The sequence below is a fragment of the Pteropus medius genome, unplaced genomic scaffold, assembly GCF_902729225.1.
Source record: "Pteropus medius unplaced genomic scaffold, Ma_sr-lr_union100, whole genome shotgun sequence".
NCBI classification, from domain to species: domain Eukaryota; kingdom Metazoa; phylum Chordata; class Mammalia; order Chiroptera; family Pteropodidae; genus Pteropus; species Pteropus medius.
The window spans coordinates 5,339,295-5,360,062 of record NW_024340849.1 but is presented as its reverse complement, the minus strand read 5'-3'; the positions used below and the strand labels follow the sequence as shown (position 1 = coordinate 5,360,062).

General features: G+C 39.3%; 1 protein-coding gene across 1 annotated transcript in view; it reads left to right on the top strand.

The window, feature by feature from the left end:
- Window positions 1–20,768, top strand: part of DOK6 (docking protein 6) — a 272,262-nt gene that overhangs the window by 189,310 nt on the left and 62,184 nt on the right. Inside the window, exon 6 of the mRNA XM_039839865.1 lies at window positions 15,635–15,773. Coding sequence (XP_039695799.1) covers window positions 15,635–15,773 — 139 coding nt within the window. The remainder of the gene's footprint in view (window positions 1–15,634; window positions 15,774–20,768) is intronic.

Below are 20,768 nucleotides of genomic sequence, written 5' to 3'. Positions count from 1 at the left end.
GGGGTAGTTATGGATTTAGACTTATCTGGCAACTTAGGGGAAATTAAAAGTTGTCTCAAAGAAAGATATGGTGTTGTTCCATACCTCTTTGCAATGGAGATCTTAATTTAACTCCACATCATAAAATAAAATCGTACATTCGGGTTTATATGTCGCTTTGGGTCACTGTTGAAGAGCTTTGATATTCTTAGTACATTCTTCAGGGAAGAAAATGATGCTTTATGCTATTCACATTTACACCTTTGAACTTTGGTTCATATTTGTAAAGAGGATATTATCCAAGTGAATTAACATCTTTACCTTCAAATGAGTGCCTCAGACAGCCCAGCAGCTCCCTGTGATGCAGAGGGCATCCACGCAGCCGGTAAACCCCAGGTCTCAGCCCGGACCCATTGTTCCTTTGATCCAGAGCTAGGAGGTTGTTCATTGCCAAGCTTTGGAGACAACTGTGACATCTTCTCCCCAAAATGCTTATCTCCTTGCACCTCTCAGAGACTTTCTGTGGACTGGACAAGCATAATATTTCAAATACACCAAACATCCGATTTAAAAAAACGCAGCTCTTGAATTTTTCAGCCCAGTTGTGATCACAGTTTTCTGGAAGATCCGTGACGGCTGCACACTGTGAGCTCATTCCCCCCAGGTAGTCATGGCTCAGGTTAGGAAAAAATACTTCGACAACATTTACTGTCATTTACTGTTGGACCAGCAATGGGCTAACCCTCCTGTCCCAAATACAAGATCATACAGCATTAGCTTCCATCCAGATCTACTCTTTGACCTAGCTCAAGAAGTCTTCTGAGCCAAGGCCCAGATGTACTTGAATTCTGTGCTCTCTCCCTCTTAAAACTATAGTCCACGAAATTTACTTCTCTCTGCCATCTGATTCTCTCTTTTTTGGTTCTTATTATATAATTTTTTTAATTTCTAATTTTAACTAATACACAACATCCGAATGCATCTGTTGACACACATGGCCAGTATGCCTTTAGAAACTCTTATGTTAAAAAAATTTCCCCCACTTAACTTTCAACGCTCAAGCATTGAGCTCTGGGCAAAATCACTGCAGCTGCTGTGGACACCCCAGAAAGCGCATCTCCCTGGGGCACCTTTTTCCTGCCATCATAACATATTGATAACAATAATGCATGATGTGGATCATTCATTTATAGAATATAGTATTTAAAAAATAATTTTTATTTTTTTTTTATATTTGCAAACAATGGTTCCATTGACTCTCTGTTGCTGATGTAACAAGTCACCCAAAATGTAATGACTTAAATAACAAGCAGTTATGTTTGTCTTAGGTCATCAGTTTTGCTCAACTGGGCAAGGTTCCACTGATCTTGGCTGGAGACTAGACGATCTAATAAGGTGTCTCCTACTAGTGTAGAGGCTGGCTCAATGACCACTTGAGCATGACTGGGACATGTGTCTCTTGTCATCCAGCAGGCTACCTAGGTTTGTTCACATGGTGGCAGGGTTCCAGAGCAGCAAACAAGGAAGCTCAAGTGCATAAGCACTTTGCAAATTGCCGATCGAGTCTCATTCTTTATTTCCCATTGGCCAAGGCCAGCCCTGAGGCTGGCACAGAGTCAATGGATGGAGAAAAATGCCACATTCAGTGGGAGAAAAATCAAAGGCACATTGCAAAGGAGTGACTACAGGATGGGAAGTGGCCTGTGGCCATTTTTGCTTTCCATTATTCCCTCCTGGTATTAGGAATAGAGGGTGAGCTCTGAAATAGGTACATAAGGCATGCCAAATAGTGTTATTATTGTCGTTATTATGTTATTAACACCGTCATGCTGTTGCTCATCATAGCAACCTTCGGAGATATACTGGAGAGATAATGTTTTCTCTATTTATGAATGAGAAAACTGAGGCTCAGAGAGATTAAGTACCTTGCTATAAATTAAATGTAAGCCCAGCAGTAAAGAAATGACCTACTCAGAGCGTCTGAGGAGGAGTCACTGTGGGAACTATTTATGATTAGGGAACAAACATCGATCAGGGTGATAGAGCAAGGAGAGAAGCTTTTACAGCCCCTCAAACCCCACCCCGGCCTGAAGCAACGAGAAACCAGAGCCCAGAGAGAACTTAGAACTTAAATTCTTGGAAGAAGGAACACTGTCGAAAAGGTGCAGGGACAGAAGGAACCGGTGGGAAAAACACCTCGACTGCCGCCTCCCCCTCTCCTGTCTTCCTGCCCAAAGCAGAAAGCGAGCAAGCCTGGCCTTGCTGGAGTCAGCTTCCCAGGCACAGTGCCAGACAGACGAGATAGAAAAGGATAGAGAATTATCAGGGCACAAATGAAGAGCGGTCGATACGTGCCAGTGCAAGGTCACGTAAGTCATTACCAGCACATCCAGAAAAGCAACCCCCATCTCCAGAGCCTGAATCGAGAACTTTTTTTCTTCAACTAGAAGATTTAAGTGGTAAATTGTTAGATTATTATTTTGTTTGGCATCTGTTTGCATTAACAACAAAATACTTCATACCTCTACCGTTAAATTCATTCCCATTTATGCTGATTTAAAATATTAATAACAAATATTCAGCACTAAAACCTAAAATGACAGTATCCTGAGGAAGTATATATTACTGCTCTATTTACTAGGAAAACTGATTGAAAATGAACCCCACAATTACATAGAAACCCTAAAGAAATAAGAAATTCTCACTAAATGAAACTGTTTTCTTACGCTTTGTGCAAAGATAATTGCCACGTTTTAAATAGAACCTCAGAGAAAAATATATATAGTTACCCAAACCCCAAATCAGAAACTAAGCCTTTTCATTTATTCCAATCCTGACCATCTATCAATATTTTTTTTGCATACAGCATTTCTATTAAATATGCAGAAAGCTGACAATAGGTATAGTAATGGAGGTTTTTTTTTTTTTTTTTTTGCCTGCAATTCTGACTACATTATCTCCATGCTCTGCTGCACTAAATATAATGAAACTTGGTATAGGGGAAGATAGCCCAGCCCCGAAAGCGTAAATGAATTTCAAAAAAAGGCAACATTACTAGAGCTATACAATCAAAACCTTCCACTGCTGCAGAAACGGGTTGAGAAATGACCTTTACACGAGCTGGTGAAATAGCAAAGTGTTTTTTTCTTTCCCTTTGCAAATATTGTCTGCGTTGGTAGAAATAGAGGCAGATGTCCCCCGTGGAAAGCTGCCACTGGACCAGGGCAAGCAGTTTTTCACAGGCAAATTCTCTGACAGGGACAACTGCCTGTGTGACAGGGCACAGGCTCGGTGTGATTGGAACTGCCAGAGGCCTTGTGGGTCACAGTTTCAAAACAGGAAACGAAAAGTCGTCGGGGGTTGTGGCAGAGGCCAGAGATATTTAAAAGCTCAGCCAGGAGACGCTTGCTGAGACATTTTGATTCTCCAGGTCCAGTAGGGCTTCGGTGAAACCATGTCGTATTCATGCTAACGATATCTTCCTTTTCATAGTGCTCGACAGTTTTCAAAATGCTTTCCCGCGTGGAGCCTCATAGGAATCCTGTAAGGTGTGTGTGAGACGCATTGGTGCATAATGAGCAGCCGAGACTTAGAGGCCAGGTGAATGTTCCAAGGCACCCAAGTTGAGTGCGTTCTCATCCGTGTCCCCCGGGATGCTGGTCCTCATCGGGGGTGTCCCCTGGGATGCTGCGTGCCTTCCCAGAGCATCACCTTTTCCGTGCTGCTTCTCCGACCACCGTGTGAGCGAGCCCAGCACTGCTCGCTCCCTAAACCCGGTCTCAAAACCTTTTACTTCCTTTGACATAAATCCTCCTCCTAAAGAGATTTGCTTTTCATTTCTCTCTTGTTCTCTACCTTGCTAATTCCTGCTCTCCTTCGATCTGCAGGAAAACTCTAATATCAATAGCAAGAAACATAATCGTTGGGAATTGAAATGAGTATTCAGCCCTTGGGTGTAAAAACTAGTATGAATTATGTAAACACAAGATAACTTTACAGCTCAAGCTTCAGAATTGTAGAAAACAGAGCAATCCAAAATGTTTTGTAATTGAGATGCTGTAACATCCTTATACGCAATAAAAAGAATGAAATCATATAGATATTACTTAGCAGCAAATGATCTTTTATTCCTAGAGAAAATAACATTTAAAATGAGTACCTCGTGGAGCCTGAACAGCCGGCAAGCCGAAAGGACTATTTCTCACTAAGATTGCTTTGATCCATGATAGGTATTTACAATATGCAGCCAAGGGCTTTGACCATTAAGAAAAATAAAATAAAATGTATACTGCTCGAATTCCCATTAGGTATCAAGGGTAAAAGAGTAAATTACTCTCAACTACTTTGCTTTGGCATTTTTATTCCATTCTTTACAGCACTTGGTGCTGGGCTGAGAACGGTAAAAGAGATTCCAGTAACCCCCACCTCCCTTATGCTCCCACAATGTGTCATCTCGAGGCAGGACAGCGGCTGGAGAGGACGCTGGGCGGCCAGCTCATCTGTCTCTCCCCGTCTCTGCCTGGCCACTGAAGGAGAGAGTCTGCGGGGCCCAGAGTGAGCCCAGTTGTTACACTGGCACATGAGGCTCCTTAATCAGCTTTTGCCAAAATTATAAGGAATGTCAAGTTGGCATCGTCGGTGACTTAGGATTTTCTGTGTCTGTTTCTTCTCCCCCTGACCCACCACGAAACCTGTATCTTCAGAGGCAGCCACCCAGCTGGCAAAACCGATGGATGCTGTAATGGTTTTCACTTCTAAAAACATGAAATTGCCCTCTCTAGAAAATCAGAACTCTGTTTCTATAATAAGTACTTCGCAGTTTCATATGTCATTAATTCGTTCCTACCAATAGCTCTTCAGTTCTCTGGAAGGTATTTAATTAATGATCGAAGATATTTCTGGAAATATGAAAGAAATATGTTTGGGCCCATGTATGGAGACGCAGTGAACAGGACGTGGTAGAGACAATATAAGCTACTCATAAGAAGCTCCAGATTCTTACTCATTCAGGTAGCTCTTCTCAATCACCAGCCCTCACCGCACAGCCATGTACTGGGTTGGGCAAAGTGTCTCGCATACAATGAATGATAGATAAATGTTTGTTGAATGAATAAACGAGCTAATGAAAATTCAGTGCTGTGAGAAGGCTCTGTATCATCCTTAGTTCTCTCCATACTTAATGGAACAGGAAATCATCCTGGGCTTGCTCAGAAGATACTAGTTTCAAACTTAAATGTGCAGAAATATCACCTTGAGTGTTTACTTAAAATTTGGAATCAGTCCCCATTACCAGAAATCTTATGGAATGCAAACACAGGAAGCAGAGCGTCCCTGGCCTCAGGTGACATGGAACAGAGAGCTAAAAACTCAGGGAGAGGCCGCACACTCCCTCCAGGATCTGTTCATCTTCCCTGCGTCTCTCCACTCACAACTGAACATCTAACACTGAACTTATAACCCCCCGTGTCTCCTAGCTTAAGTCACTGAATGGGAAGAATTTGATTGTCTCGCCTGCCTGCAGCTTAAGTTACCAGAGAAATGCCGTCCACACAGCCAGGGCTGTGGCCGGATGAGCAAGGAGAGAGACAGCTAGAATATTCTCTGATGATGGAACTCGGAAAATAATTTCTACATTTTAAAGTCGACTCTGTTTCCTCTGCTTATTCTGGTCCTTACGTCCTCCTTTCTGGTTCCTGGGACCTTTTCCATCCTCAGGATGTAGCCAACTAGTTCACTGACAGACTCTCTCGTTTGAATAATCATTTTCTCGATCCTTGATGGTTTTTATCACCATTTGACTGACCTTCCCCAAGTGTCTTTTTTTCTTTAACTTTGTATTTATTTGCTACGGTCCTCTCTCCCCCTATAACTGCTGCTCCGGCTTCTCACCCAGCTCCCCCCCACCCCAAGAGATGGTTCCCAGTTTGCTGATTGGTAGATGGTCACAGCAGAAGGACTCATGCATGCAGCTGTGCCTGCCAGTGACCCTTTCTTCAGCTGGAGTCTTCTGAAGTGGCCGAAATCTAGGTCACTGGAGCCTGTCCTAGTACCTGTCATCTTTGCTCAACAGCTAATAGGTTTTTGGTTAGGGCTCTTTTCTGTGGTTTTCTGATAATGACAAGAGGCCCCTTAGTAATAATGCCAATCGAAATAAAATAACACTCAGTTCACTCCACACCCGCAAGAGATTGTAAAGGCCAGAAACTGTATAGCGGAGGAACGAAAACAGTTGTAGGCAGAAAGAGTTCGGTTGGTTGGTTAGTTGGTATAATTTATAGTTGTCATCTGTGACAGAGAAATTGTGGGAGGAGCCTACTCAGCCACACTGGAAGCAGAGCTCCCAAAATAAATATAAACGCAATTCTACAATGCCTTGGAAAGTATCAGAGATGATTACTGATGGTCTTTTTAAGAGGAGTCATGAAGGGAGAATTAATTACACAACTCCTAGCAAGCGAAGTATCATAAGGATGTCTCTTAGTCCCTCACTGTTCCCTGTTTCTCATACCTACTCTTTGAGACTTTTCAGTATTTTACTGTCCCTAACTATCTGGCAGCCTACTCTGCCTTCTGTAGGATCCTGGATGGAAACCCCCACTGCAGCTCAAATAGCAACGTGCCCTTCGGCAGACTGAAATATTCTAGCCTCTGAAGTTTATTCCAATTTTTCTTTTCATCCCCACCCACATCTCCTTTCAGGGCATAAGGGTCTAACTGGGAAGAAGGCATGTAAAAATAAGGATGACGAGATGCTAGAAGTGTTATCATACAGGTTTGTACCTGACTCATCAGGGGAAACAGAGACGACCGGTTCATTTTAAACTAGAATGCATCAGTGTGAACCTTGACAAACACTAGAATCTTATACCTTAGAAGGTTGAAGGTATCAGGGATTAGTATAAAATAACTGATACTGTTATTTATGACGGGGAGATATCGACCCCATTTCTTAGCTTCTACTTTCGAGATTCAAATGACCTGTTCACCATATTTTCAATTTATACTTTTTAAAGAATACAATTGAAAGTGTTAAATGAAGTTTTAAAATTAAGGTTTTGAAATTTACTAAGCTGGAATAATAACATTTGACATCATTTTTGAAAATCTAGGTAATTGCACTTGAAATTCTTCAATTTTTAAAATTTAAGTAGACTTATTTTTTTTATCATGGCACTAAATTTTTATTTATAATTCAAAACAAATGGAAAAGGTGCAGTTTAAACATATGCTCACATCTTCTGTAATGTAAATCGATATTTGCCCTCAGTATCTTAGAATGATTTGTGTTGTACCATTTGACTGGGTGGCCTGTTTTGACGATGCCAATAAAAGGCTAAAAGGTGTACTGTATGAGTGATCTGCCAACTGAAAACCTCTAGAGAAAATTTTAACACAATAAGAATAGCCAACAGTTCTTAATTTCCAAAATGTGTTATTATGTTATATATTTTATATAACCGTCTACTCATTTACTCAATTTTTAAAGGAAAATATATGTATGTATATATAAGAAGAGCATACACAATTCATGAATTAATGTTTATTTACTTATTTATATTGTAAGTATGATTTTTAAAAACATTTTCCAGAAGCTAATATGGTACCTGACATGTGATGGTGTCCAAAAACAATTAATGAACATATAAATATAACCTAAGAAAAAAAAAGACAAGCTTTAATTAAGGTAAAATCAAGTATAGTCTTAAATTTTTTTCTATTTTGGGACACTGAAAGTATCTTTCACTTAATTAAAAATTTACCTTAATTAACTATGTGTACAGCAAAAAGAAGATAAAATGGAATTTTTAAACCCTGATTACATGCTTTTTTGCTTGGAGGGAATATAATGATCTCGTTTTGGGGTTCCCCTTAAAATGGTGAAGGGAGGCATAACTCTTCTTTTCCAATTCAGTGACCAAATATGAGTACCTTGCCTGTCCAACTGTAAAACTTTCCCAACCATGACTTGACAGTCAAATTCACTCTAAAAGAGAAGTATAACTTCTAAGCGATATAATTTAAGCTTTTGCTTGACTTGTTTTGCTGTTAGCTCTTCCTCCCAAAAAATAAATTTGCATATATCTTGGTAGCTGTTGCATATGATAGACACACAGACTCCCTCAGACAATTTTAATATGGGACCAAGGACACATCAGCTGGGAACATAAGAACGTGTCGGTTCTCTCTCCTCCTTTTGACTGTTTGGGGTACTCTATCAGAAGACCACTCCAACACCATGGCATTGTTCTTCAAAAAATGTTTCTGTTTTCATGTTTTATTTTGTTTTGTTTTTTTTCCTATCAAGAACTACAAAATCAGTACTATCAGATAGCCACGTACTGATAATTTTCAACTCATTTCTATCAACAAACATAAATGGAGTGTATTAAGTGCTTTATTGATTTGACACTCAGGAGTTGAGGATGTTAAAACTCCTCCTTCTCAAGGCATTTCCAATATTTTTACAATAAAACTACTGGGAGATAGGTCTAAAGGATGAATATAAAATTAGCTGTACATTTAAAAAAAAATTTTTTTACTAAACCTTCATAAATGTATAATGTAACAGTATAGTAAAAATAATAATGGTAATAATTTGTAATCATGTATTGAGGTGATTAAATAGCAGCTAAAGTCTTAGGACTTACTTTATATCTTCACATGGTAGATTTTTCATTTCTCAATTTCTGAGGCAGAAAGGAAGGTAAATAAAAGAGCATCTTATAGGTACATTTTTCAGGGATTCACTAAAGCCAAAACTTCAGATGATTTCTGAGAGACTCAACTGGCTTTTCCATTGAGTTGAAAAAAAAAAACAAGAGAGAAAATTTGAAAGTAAGAAAAAGTAAATAGAATAGAATAAAATAAAAACTTTGAAAATAAGTGAAAACATTGAGCTATTTTAATTAATATAAATGGGTACACAGGAGGAACTGCAGAAACCAGGGTCACATTTGTACCTTAGAGATCATTTAGGTCAACTCTTTCATTAAAAACCCTAATTTTATAAAGGATCGAAATGGCATTTCACAAAGCTAATTTGCAGCAGAGACTGGACTAAAATCAAGATGTCCTTGGAGGCTCAGGTTTGTCACCTTGTTTGAGGGAAAGCATCACAACTCTAGGACACCAATGGTGAAATCAACCAAGAATAGTCATTGTCTGCCTTAAATGTTTGGGGTCATATAGTCACCCAGCCTAGAGACAGAGAAGAAGGCAAATGTGCTACTACACTTCTCCCTTACAAAGACCTGACATTGAGGGCTTGGTTCCAATTCTATAGTTTGATTGATTGATTTACCTTGATGCGCATTTTACTGGCATACCAGTTGAGATATATGCCTTAGAAACCTGACTTGACAGAAAAAGAGCAGAGGCAAGGAGAGAGATAACTTTCAAAATGTTTCAGCCCAAGCCCTGTCCTGAGCTCGCTCTCTCTCCACTGCAAACATTTTTATAACTTAAGAATTATGCATGCTTTTCTGCCCATCTGGAATGAATGCAATCTAGCTTAGTGATAATGAGCTTACCCTCCAAAATCACACTGCTAGATTCAGATCACAGCTTAGAAACTTAAGTTTTAATGGCCTTGAGCAAATTCCTTAACCTCCTTAGGGTGATGGTGTTTTCTGTAAAATGGGAAGCAGTGGGAGCTTCATAGGGTGTTGAGAGGCTCAGTGAGGTGACGCACATACTGCACAAGTCAATGCTCCATGAATGCCGGCTGCGATTATCCTCATCATCGCTCTGATTGTCATTGTTATTCCAAATGTGTTACAGACCAGAGAACTCTCTTCAGACTCCATCCTCTTGAAAATCAGATTGTATGTCTGTGCTACACGGGAAGGAGTTTAAATGTTTATAAACCTATATACTCTGTGTGTGTGTGTGTGTATGTTTAAATTAGAAGGGAGGGCCCCTAATGACCAGAACAGTATTTTATAAGTTTAACAGTAAAAGGGTATTTGCTAAGTGACAGAGACTGAGCTAAGCATATTATACATAGTACATTTCAGAAAAATCCTGCAAAAGTCCTTTGATCTTGCTTTAAAAATTTTACATTAATTTAATCTTAATTCATCCAATTTAATAAGTCGATAACATTCCTTTACTTAATTCATTTGTTTACATAAAGAAGTACCGGTGACAAGTGTCCTTCCCATAGTTATACGCCATCTGTCACGGTGACTTCACCCCAATAAATAACACTAGATTTTTGTGCATGCTTACAGAGTTTAATGCTTACATCTTTAATAAGCAAAGATGTATATAAATTCCAGATACTTTTTTACAAAAATTTTAGCACTATATGTATTATTTCCACCTTGTTTTTCATTTAGAGATCTAACCTTTTGAGTAATGGTAGTAATAAAAATAGCAGTTCTAGCTAAAGAATAATAATATGTTACATATACTGTTTTTGGATTTGTATATATTAATTCATCTAATGCTCAAACAACCATGTGAATAAAGTACTGGCATATTTATTTTATAGATGAAAAGTTATCAGTGTTATGAGTTTCAAGTATTTTTCCTATTTTTTTATTTGCCTTTTGGTATCTTAGAATTTCTTTCTTATTTTTTGAATTTTTGTCACAGGCAGATTTTTCCATTTTATTCTTTCGTCACTTTTTGGCTTGAATCACAGCTTAAAACCCCTTCCTGTCTCTGAGTTTATGTAGGATTTCTTCTGTTTTCTTCTAGTATTTTTTTTTTCTTTTGCTTTCTCTGGAATTTGTATCAGGGGAGTTAGAGACGTAAATCCAAATGTTTCTCCAAATGGCTAGTGTCCAAACACAGTTTATTGAAGAGTTCGCTTTCTGTCACAGATCCGAAATTATCCTCCCATCACACATTTAATTCTCATGTGAGCCAGGTCTCATTCTGGACTTTAATACTGTTGCTTTTGTCTGTTTGTCCATTTTGCTTGTAGTTGTTTGCCGTGGATCAAAATCTGACTCACAAGAGCTCTCAGAGAAAAACCAGCCTTTTCATAACTGCTTTAAAAGAAAGTATAAGCTGCTAGCATTGTTAGATGACAATAAACTGTTAATGGAATAAAAGCGTTAATTGGTTTTAACTGCTCCGCAGAAAAGCTGTGCTTTTAAGAATTTCATTACTTTCTATAATTAAACATTAAATTTTAAATACTAAATAGAAACACCACTGGGTTTTCAGGAAAATGCTCCTGCTCTACTTCATTTCCGAGAGTTTAAGATATCTGTGTGCATGGAGGATAAATATCTGGTCATTAAATATATATACAAAATCGCCAGACGTACAGCGAGGATGAAATTATGCAGCTGTGAAGGTGGACAAAATCGCCAGAGGTCTACAGATTCATCTGTAGACCCAGAGAGAATTATTTTAAAGCATCCATTTTTTATGTTTTAAAAGTAAAGTATGTCTTTAACGTTTGACTTGGTAAATTTCTCTTGTTTGGCACTTGGAAGAGCTAAGCTTGAGACGCAAAGGCAGGAAGGAGGGCTGGGGTCTGTTAGGGACACCGCCCAAGTGAAATCGCCTCCGGGAACCACATTTAGGGCCGCCTCTCCCCTGGAAGCCAAGTGTGAGAACATCGTGGAGCACCTCACGTGCGGTTTGGTTTCCTGTGAAAACGTACAGCCGCACGAGCTCTACTCTTCCTTGTTTCAAAGAACACAACAGAGTCCTGAACCGGCAGGGCCGCTCTTACAAGTGATGCTGGAAGTGAGTTGTTGAGTGCGATAAGGAAAGAGATTATTCTCTTAGATCCCTAGAGGAATAGAATTTGGAAAAGAGCCCTTTAAGGAAAAGGCTAAGATTTTTTAGATTCTTAGGTCAATAATGTATTGACATGTCATAGGCTGGCTGTCTTAGGTGGAGGGCTCCCCGAGACTATCCTCGGGCTTAATGATTCTCTAAAAAGACACACTAGAGTCAGAAAAGGCATTTATACTCACGGTTATGGTTTACTACAGTGCAAGGTACAGATAACAATCAGCAAAGGGAAAAGGCACAGGAATGCAGAGCAGAAAGAAACAGGCACAAGTTTCCAGGGCCCTCAGCCCAGTGCGGTCACACGGGGACATGCTTACTTCTCCCAGCGATGGCGTGTGACGACATTCACAAAGTCTTGTCAGCCAAGGGAGCTACCCCAAGTCTCAGTGGCCAAGCTTACTCTTGAAGGTCAGTCACACAGGCAGGCAGCGTCCTCGGGTCTGACCTCAGCTACTCATACGCCAGCCTCCACCAGAGCAAAACAATTGTTCCCCATAAGTCACATTGTTAAAATTAACTTATTTGGTCAAACTAGTACAGCATGGCTGAAGGCCTCAGGCACACAAAAACACTATCACCCAGTAGAGTAGGCCAGAGGCTCAGAGGCTGCATTCCAGAAGTCAGACAAGGAACCATCGCAAACTGAGGGCTGCCAAATTAACCCTTCAATGCCGCTATCACATACATCACATCGTTTCGTTAAAAGAATGATCTCGTGACAAAGTCCTCTTGCCTCATTTTATAGATGAGGGGTACATAGGTCGATCCTCCATCACCTTCCTGGGCCCTGTACTTCTCCCTGGCTGCACTTATGCAGTATGTGTGTCATTCTTAGAATGATGCTAAGCTTCCCCACTCCTTGGAAAGGCTCAGAGGCAATGAGCCATGTATATTTTTCCCTGATTTTCATCCCCAGGCTCAAGACAACACCTGGCTTATCGTACTGGATGAATATGTGGTAGGTGGATAAGACAAGTCATGACGTGATGGTTGAAATTTGTGCCCTTAGTCTTTTGAATCTTATAATGTCCCTTATATCACAATGTCAAAATAACAAAAGCACAAAAAACCTAGAAATAAGCGTGTCAGTCCTATTTACTTAGAAATTTTATAAGGCTCTAGACTATTCCTTAAAGCTGAAAGGGACTTGAGATTATATTCTTTAACATTTGATTTTAGATTTAAAAAGTATTAAATTTATACATTAAATTTATACCTTGTTAACTGTAAAGATAGATAACATTTGTAATTGTCTATAAATTTCCATAGAATTCTCAGCTGGAATCAGGACAAACATATTTGATCCATGTTTTCACTTCTTCTCTAAATAAATGTAACTGAAGAATGTGTGTGTTAGTGACGAGGGGGTTAGGATATTCAAACGTAACTAGGTGTTCCCAAGTTAAGGAAAGGGTTTTTGTTCTTTTTCTCAAATTTCTTTATTTCTAACTCTCAGTTTCAGAAGGCACAGTCTTAAGCTGTGGCTTCTATGTTGTCCTCATTTAGGTCCCAAGTGTCACCTCCCAGTCCCCTTTAATGGCATAGTGACCCGTGGGCAGAGTTCTCTAGGTCAGTGCTTCTCAGACTATAATGTGCATGTGAATCCGCGGGCATGTCGTTACACGCCAGTTCCGATGGGATGGTCTGGGAAGGCGCCCAGCTATGCAGGTGCTGCCTGCCATATGTGGACCACACGTTGAATACCAAGGTGACAGCCATCAGAATTATGTTGTGTGACCCTTTATCGTCTTCTCTAGTACTGTCTGGCTACCACAAAACTGTTTAGGCTTATAAGAAAAAAAATCTCCATATCTGTTCCTTAGCAGCCTCAAAAGAACATGTTCTGAACAACAAGAAAACTGAACTGTATATTCCAACACAGCTGACAAAAGCCATAAATTCGAGCCCGTTTTACTGAAGAATTTTGACTTCAGCTTAGCTGAGGCGCCTGCATTGAAGAAGGAGCACCTTTACCGAAAATTCCTTGGCCGTTTAATGTCAGCATGTTTTAATTCCTTATTCTTGATCAAAGGATGCAGTCTACAATAGTTTTTATTTTATAGGGTGGAAAAAACCCTTCTCCAAGCCTTCAAACTCCTTCACTGGGCAGAGTTAAGTCTCAGGAAGACAATAAATGTTAGATCTTTGCATCTCAACGACCGAGTATGAAATAACAATTTGCGTCTTCATTATCTCATTTCCGAGGGCTAAGAGGCAGCGTTTTTCACATGACAGCTAACAAAACTCAACCTCAGACAAAATGAGCTCACTGCTTATCAATGGTTTTCCTGCTCCTGCTGTGGGATTTCTTTTACTCTTCTGAATCAACAAAGGAAAGCTCATTTGTTTCACTTTGTGAAAACTCTTCATTTTTCCCCCAGACTTTCCATTTCACGCTGTGTGAATTTTATTAAGATCTCCTTCTCAGAAGCTAAGTGCTGGCTCTATGGGGCACTAAGCGTTGGCAGTCACAGCCATGGTAATGTCTGAAGCCTCTTGAGACATTTCTATTCTACTGAAAACTCCTTTGAGAATCATGGAGAAGAACCTGAAACTTGTTTGGTGCTGGAAGACGGTTTGGCCTCATGAATATTTTATGCAAATCTTTTGATGGTATAACCTGAAAACCAGCACACAGCAATCCAGTTTATATCCAGTATCTGAGTTGAACAACATATTGAGAGTGAGGTGAATCTTCCTAAAGACCTCCAATTAATTTTAAAAACTGGCTTAAAAAATAAATATATTAATTAATTAATTAAAAGCTGGCTTTAAATATTAATTTAAAATATTTTTCAGGTTAGAATTACTCTTTGTTAGTAAAACTTACCTATAATCCTATTGCCTGACAAATGGTCAGTGATTTTATTCCAATAAAAAAATTGTGTTTTAAAAAGGTAATTGTAATTAAATAATTAAAAAGTAATTTGTATTGTTTTTTCCTCTTGAATGTACCTAATAAGAATCTCTAATGTATTATATGCTTTCAGAAATGACACAGAAATAGCTGTGTAGTCTATCGGATAGAAATATCATAATTAAGCCAACCATTTCATGCTGGTGGATATTGAGATTAGTTCCATATTTTGCGAGTGATGAAAATACTAATAGCTAACATCTTTGAGCACTTAATATGCGCTAAGCAGTACTCTAAATATTTTGTGTATGGAGTCTTTTCACTGTGGTAAGGGTCTTTTGAGATGGGCACTGGTCTTTTCTGAGTTAGAGATAGGAAAAGAGGTACAGGCAAGTTCATCCGACTTGCCCAAGGTCACACTTCCGGTAAGTCGCAGAGCCAGAAGTCAAACCAAATAAAATAGGGTATTCTTTTTGCCATGTCATTTTTCTAAGCTAACCCAAGATTTAATTAAGGATTATTACTCCGTTTAAATACAAGCTTCAGCCTACGCGTGCCGATTCATAAACTAAAATGTTATAGTCTTCTCTTTGGTCCCTACTGCAGTGAGTAGATAATGGCAGATTTTTCTTAAGCTTTTTAAATTTCAGGAGCTATCAAATCGTAGGAGATCGTGTTATGATATCAGAAATGTGAAATTCCTTAAAAGGAAACAATTATTTGCTTTTATTCTCTAAAATTGATAGGACACGCACTGCAATCACCCAAACCACGTTCCTCTGTTCCTTTATGCTGCTGCGAACGCTTCATCTTTGAAAATGCAAATGCACATGGGTTTTCCCCCTGAGGTTCGTTCCCATGTGCCATTGAAAAACGCGTTAGTTGGCCGATCGGTTGGTTCGGTCAAGGACGAATCCGCTTCAGTAACTCGGGGTCGGGGAGGAGGGTAGCTCGGGGCGAGGGCGCCTTTCACATGGAGGACTGATGTGCACTTGAACACGCGCAGACCCATCTCTTTCCCTGTCTCTGTTCTCACAGAATGTGTGACACGGGAGAAGGACTGTTCACTTTTCAGACACGGGAAGGAGAAATGATCTATCAGAAGGTGCACTCGGCGACTCTGGCCATAGCCGAGCAACATGAGAGAGTAATGCTCGAGATGGAGCAGAAGGCCCGGGTAAGGCCCCGCCCTCGGTAACCCAAAGCCTGGACGCGAGCATCCGGGGGTCTCGAGTGCGCCCTGTACGTGCGGGTCCATCCGTGTCCACCTGCACCCTGGCCCCCAGAGCTCACCCCGGTTACTGACTCCCATCTCCCTAATACCCTGTTCAGTTTAGGGCAAAAGAAGTTATTTGTGGCCACTAACAGGAAGCCCTGTGCTCCATGTGTGACCTAGGATCCGTTGCCATGGTTACCCCAAAAGGCATGGCTGCGCGTAGAGGATGACCTAAGAAGCCCCGCTTCCCGCGTATCTCCACATATACGTGGATGATCAAATGTAGGTCCAGAATAACTAGGAAAATCGGTTCCTACGAGAAAAGATTCCACTCTTTTTTCTTTCCCTTCTCCTGGAGTCTCTGAATCTTCGGCTCTTTCAGTGTATATTTCAGAGCCAGTAATAAAATGTTTGCAGGAGGAGCTTTTTCGTTTCCCCACAGAATGAGTTCTCTCTCATCCTGCCCTCCAACCATACTACCCACAGCTTCGGAGTCAAGCTACGACATAATTTAGTCAAGAATCTGAAATAGTACATTTTACAAGTAGCCGGAAAAAATTTATAAAGCTTTACCACTAACGTTTTTGAAAAGCGAGCAATGGGATGATACTGGGCTATAATTTTAAGAAGCGAATGTTCAGGATTTGTGGAGATATGTTAGATCGTATCTATGAGCGGGCCTGTGGGGCTTTGGGGAATAGGTGGACCACTCATCAGAAGAACGTTAATAATTCTCTTTCAGTTTAAAACCAAAGAGTTCTATATCCAGTACTACATAGTTTTGATTTTTAAAATTCTCAATTACATTTTCGAATATAAAAAGTTTACTGTAAAATATAATAAAGTAGTGTAACAAATGATCTTATACTTAATGAGTTTTTAATTTCCTCAATACTACATTCATAATTTTATATATCTAGGATATGGTTTAAAGAGCTTTTGTAACACTTAAGGGTGACAGTGCAAACCAGGCTTGCACAGGACATTTGGCCTTCCGTGGGATGATGATTATTAATATGACCATGGATTAATTGAAGAGTCGTTAATAGGAGGTTGGTATGACTCAGTCTTCTAGATTTGGCTTAAATTTAAACCATTGCGACAATGATCTAATATGAGATTTTTCTAGTGGCTTAAATCAGGGGAAAAAATATAACTACCAAATTTCAAATTATTTCAGAATCTTGCACATTCGTTATCAGCCCATATTTGTGATCTGATAATAATCTCTTGCAACCAAAGTTAATAACTGTGATGTCACTTGCTATTGGTTTACAGTTGTAATTCTTCTTTACATATAGTTGTTCTAAACAGGCAAAATGCTCATACACTGAGTCATTTAAATTTTATGTTCATGAAGGAAATTCCAAGAGCTATTTTATGCCACTGTAATCATCTGCCATAAAAGGAAGCACTCAGTTTGTGTCCTGGGTCCCCTACTCTACCATTTACCGGCTGGGTAAACTTGGGCAAGTTATGCAACCTAAATGTCTCATGTTCCTTTATCTTTAAATTGGGGATGTAATGGGTCTACTTATTTGGTTGTTGGGAGGCATCTGTACATTGACGTATATAAACTGCTGAGGATGGACCTGATACATGGAAGGTACCATTGAAAGGGTTCAGTATATGACGGTGGCTCATTTGTAAGATTTGTAGTGTGACGACACTAAATTGTTATTCCCAAGTGAAGCTAAATAATATCCTTCAACCCTCTCAAGTATGTCTAACAATCTTGGGCCAAAAAAATGTGTAAAACAGAATCGAATTAGTATCTGCTGTTGATGCTGTTGTGCCTTGCCAAGTCGTACCACTGAGAAGTGGCGCCAAGCAATTGCTGTTAAGGAGTTAGAGACGGTTGGTTAGAGACTCACTAAGACCTCAGCAGCTAACGCCGGACCATGGGTCTGGGTGCTCAGAGAAGAGGGGAAAGTGAGTGGGCAGATGTTTAAATAGCAGCCGCCATACAGCTCAACGAAGAATCCACATGTTACTAGAAATCACAGTGTCAGAGACTCCATCAGCTTGTTCACACATGGGAATGGAGCGCTTGGTTTAGTTTCAGAAATGACTACACAGCTTTGTTTTTCTCTAAGGATTAACGCTCATAAAATTACTCCAGAGCTGGTCCATTTTCAGAGTAAGTTGAGCAAATGATGTTATTTTCAGAGGTCATGGCACCACAACTTGAAAACTGCCCCAATTCCCCAAATTCTACGACCATAAGCAAAGGTTCCCAAGGCTCCCAGGACTTAAGTTTACCTATTCCTTTTGCAAGAATGCTTTTATATGCACAAGTCTCTCTTGAAAATGAAGTTCCAACAAGTATGAAATAGTACTTAAATACTCTCTTCATAGTCACAAAGGAATAACTCTTCATTTGCTTATTTAAAGTAAAATGAAGGTTTGTGCTATAAACTAGACAAAAGTATAATTTGCTAGTTGGAAAGGTACCAAAAACCTATCTAAGATTAAAAAAAAAAAAGTTGGATTTCATTTATTATGTATCTAGTATAAAATGAAAAGATGGCCGCATTTTTCGACCTTCCAGTTTTAAAACTGGGCCATGGAAGATAATTACTGACAGACAGAACATGTTTATATATATTTTAATGTGATCAAAAAGATTTCACGAGATTAAATTACCAATGAGCTATATAAGCAATGAATGCCCCAAGTATAGTTTTTTTTAGGCAACCGAAGCATTTACTTGAATCCTTTTGAAGAGAGGTGATTCAGGAGTGTTTCTAGCTTTATAGATAAACAAACGAATAAAAAATATCTCAACGGCCATTTCTTAACTATCGGAGAAATAATCCAATAGAATCTTTTCACATCATATGTTTGTAAAACCTTGTTCTGCCCTCCTTTATTATCTTCCTTCTAGGAGAACATATGAGTAAACATATTTTGATATATCACCATAATCTAAGTTATGCAATATTTCTGTTCTTGCTTGAAGAATGTAACATCTAGAAAAACAGTGGAAATAAAAGTGCGTTTACACTGCAGACGATCAGATAAAAAGAATCACTAAATTAGTAAGGCTGTTAAAAGTGTATATTCTGGTTTCCTTCACTGAGAATGATAATGAAAGAATTAATATTAACTGACTCGCTAAGTTTTTTAAATAGAGGTTAGCTACTTATTAACCATTCACAAGTTTGTAGAGTGCTTACTCTGTGCTCAGTACCTGCCTGGTGGTATAGGGGACACAAGAGATGAGCAAGAAAGTTCCTTCCTTCTCTAGGGGCCCAGAATTTTGTGGGATTGAAATATTAATACTGCCCAGAGTAAGATTATCTCATGTCCTTTCGCTCCTTAAAACATCAAAAGCTTTCCACACCTTCGTGTAACTAATTTAATGAGATGGGTAAGAAATCACCATCGCAGATCGAAGATCCTTAAAAATCCAACGGGGCTTGTTCCTGTTGTCATGACAATGGCGCCTGATTTATCTCTTGAATAATCAGCTTATTGAAGGGTCGGTCCTCAGTCCAGCCTCCCTAGAGGATGATTTCTGCAGGACGAGAAGACTTCCTTCCCTTTTGCTGCAGCTTCTCGCTCCTACATTCAAGCGAAGAATGGAAAATGATCACGATAGTAAAAGGGATCACAATCTTCAGTAGTCTCTACATGTTCTTTATGTGCTAATCCCAAATCTGTCTCTTTCGAAAGAGAGCTTTGTTTTGGGGGATTCACAGGAGAATTAAGCCACGGTAATAAATTGTAAACTGGTGCTATTTCTGAGAGAGTACTGTCAAAGATTTGAGGCTGTTATTGGAGTTAGATATTTAAACAAATGGCACCTTTGTTTAAATTGGTTTCCATTTCATAGAGATCATCCTTGTTCTTTTGAATAATAATCATTTGAAAACAAATGATCTTATTTCCGTTTATAAGATGAAGAGAAATTTCTGACGAGGAAGCGGCATTGTCTTACTCCACCATCTGCCTCATGGAAGATGTGTCTAACGCCACGTGCCTCTCGGTGGCAGGCGAAGCAGAGGAGTGTAGGAGAGAAGACAAAGGATGAAGTGGGCTTTATGGAAAGCTCACTTCAATAGCAACTCAAAACTAAGTGAATTTGCTCTTCTAGTTTCATACTTGATCATAAAACTTAGCCAAGTATTAACTACTAACAGCCTATGAAATAATTTTTTTGTCTAAATAGTTGCATGAATGGGGAACTACTATTATGTTGTATCAATTCCAAAATGCATATTTTTTTCCCACATCTGAACATCTCTCAAATCAAATGTGAGTTATGGTTTAATTAGCAGCACTATTCTTTTATGGTGCTACCTAAAATAATATTGTCTTTCAATTGCTCGCGTCTTAGAGTGCATAAAATACTACCATAATACTCATAAAACGTAGTGTGAAAACGGTAAAGTGTTATTCCCATCCGTAGCTAAATACTATCTTTCAGTTCCTTTCAAGGATATCTCACAAGGCCATAAGCAGCATGTGCTCATTTTAATTTTTGAAGGAATGAGAAAGCCTCCCAGAGTGGGCTCGATCCTGGGCAGTTTGTCGTCCCTTTCAGGGAAAGCATTTTTTTTTTAATTTACTTATTTAAATTAGTTTCAAGTATACAGTACATTGGTTAGACATCTATACAGTTCATAAAACAATCCCCTCAATTGCTCCCTCCCTCCCCTGGCCCTCCACCTAGCATCATATTCATGCTGACTGCATTCCCTCTGCCATGCTCCCCGTGCCCAATTATCAACTACTAATTTGGACTTCATTAACCCTTCACCCCATTCACCCCTCCCCTCTGTCCATCACCAAATTGTCCACTATATTTGTTCCCCAGAAATAAATCCAGTGAAAGCATTCTACATACTCACATTTTATAGGAATCTCTATTAGCTATGGAAAAAAAAGTTAGTTTTCCCACACAGAATATGTGAGGAATCTGGAAGCATAATAACCTGATGAGCAGGACAC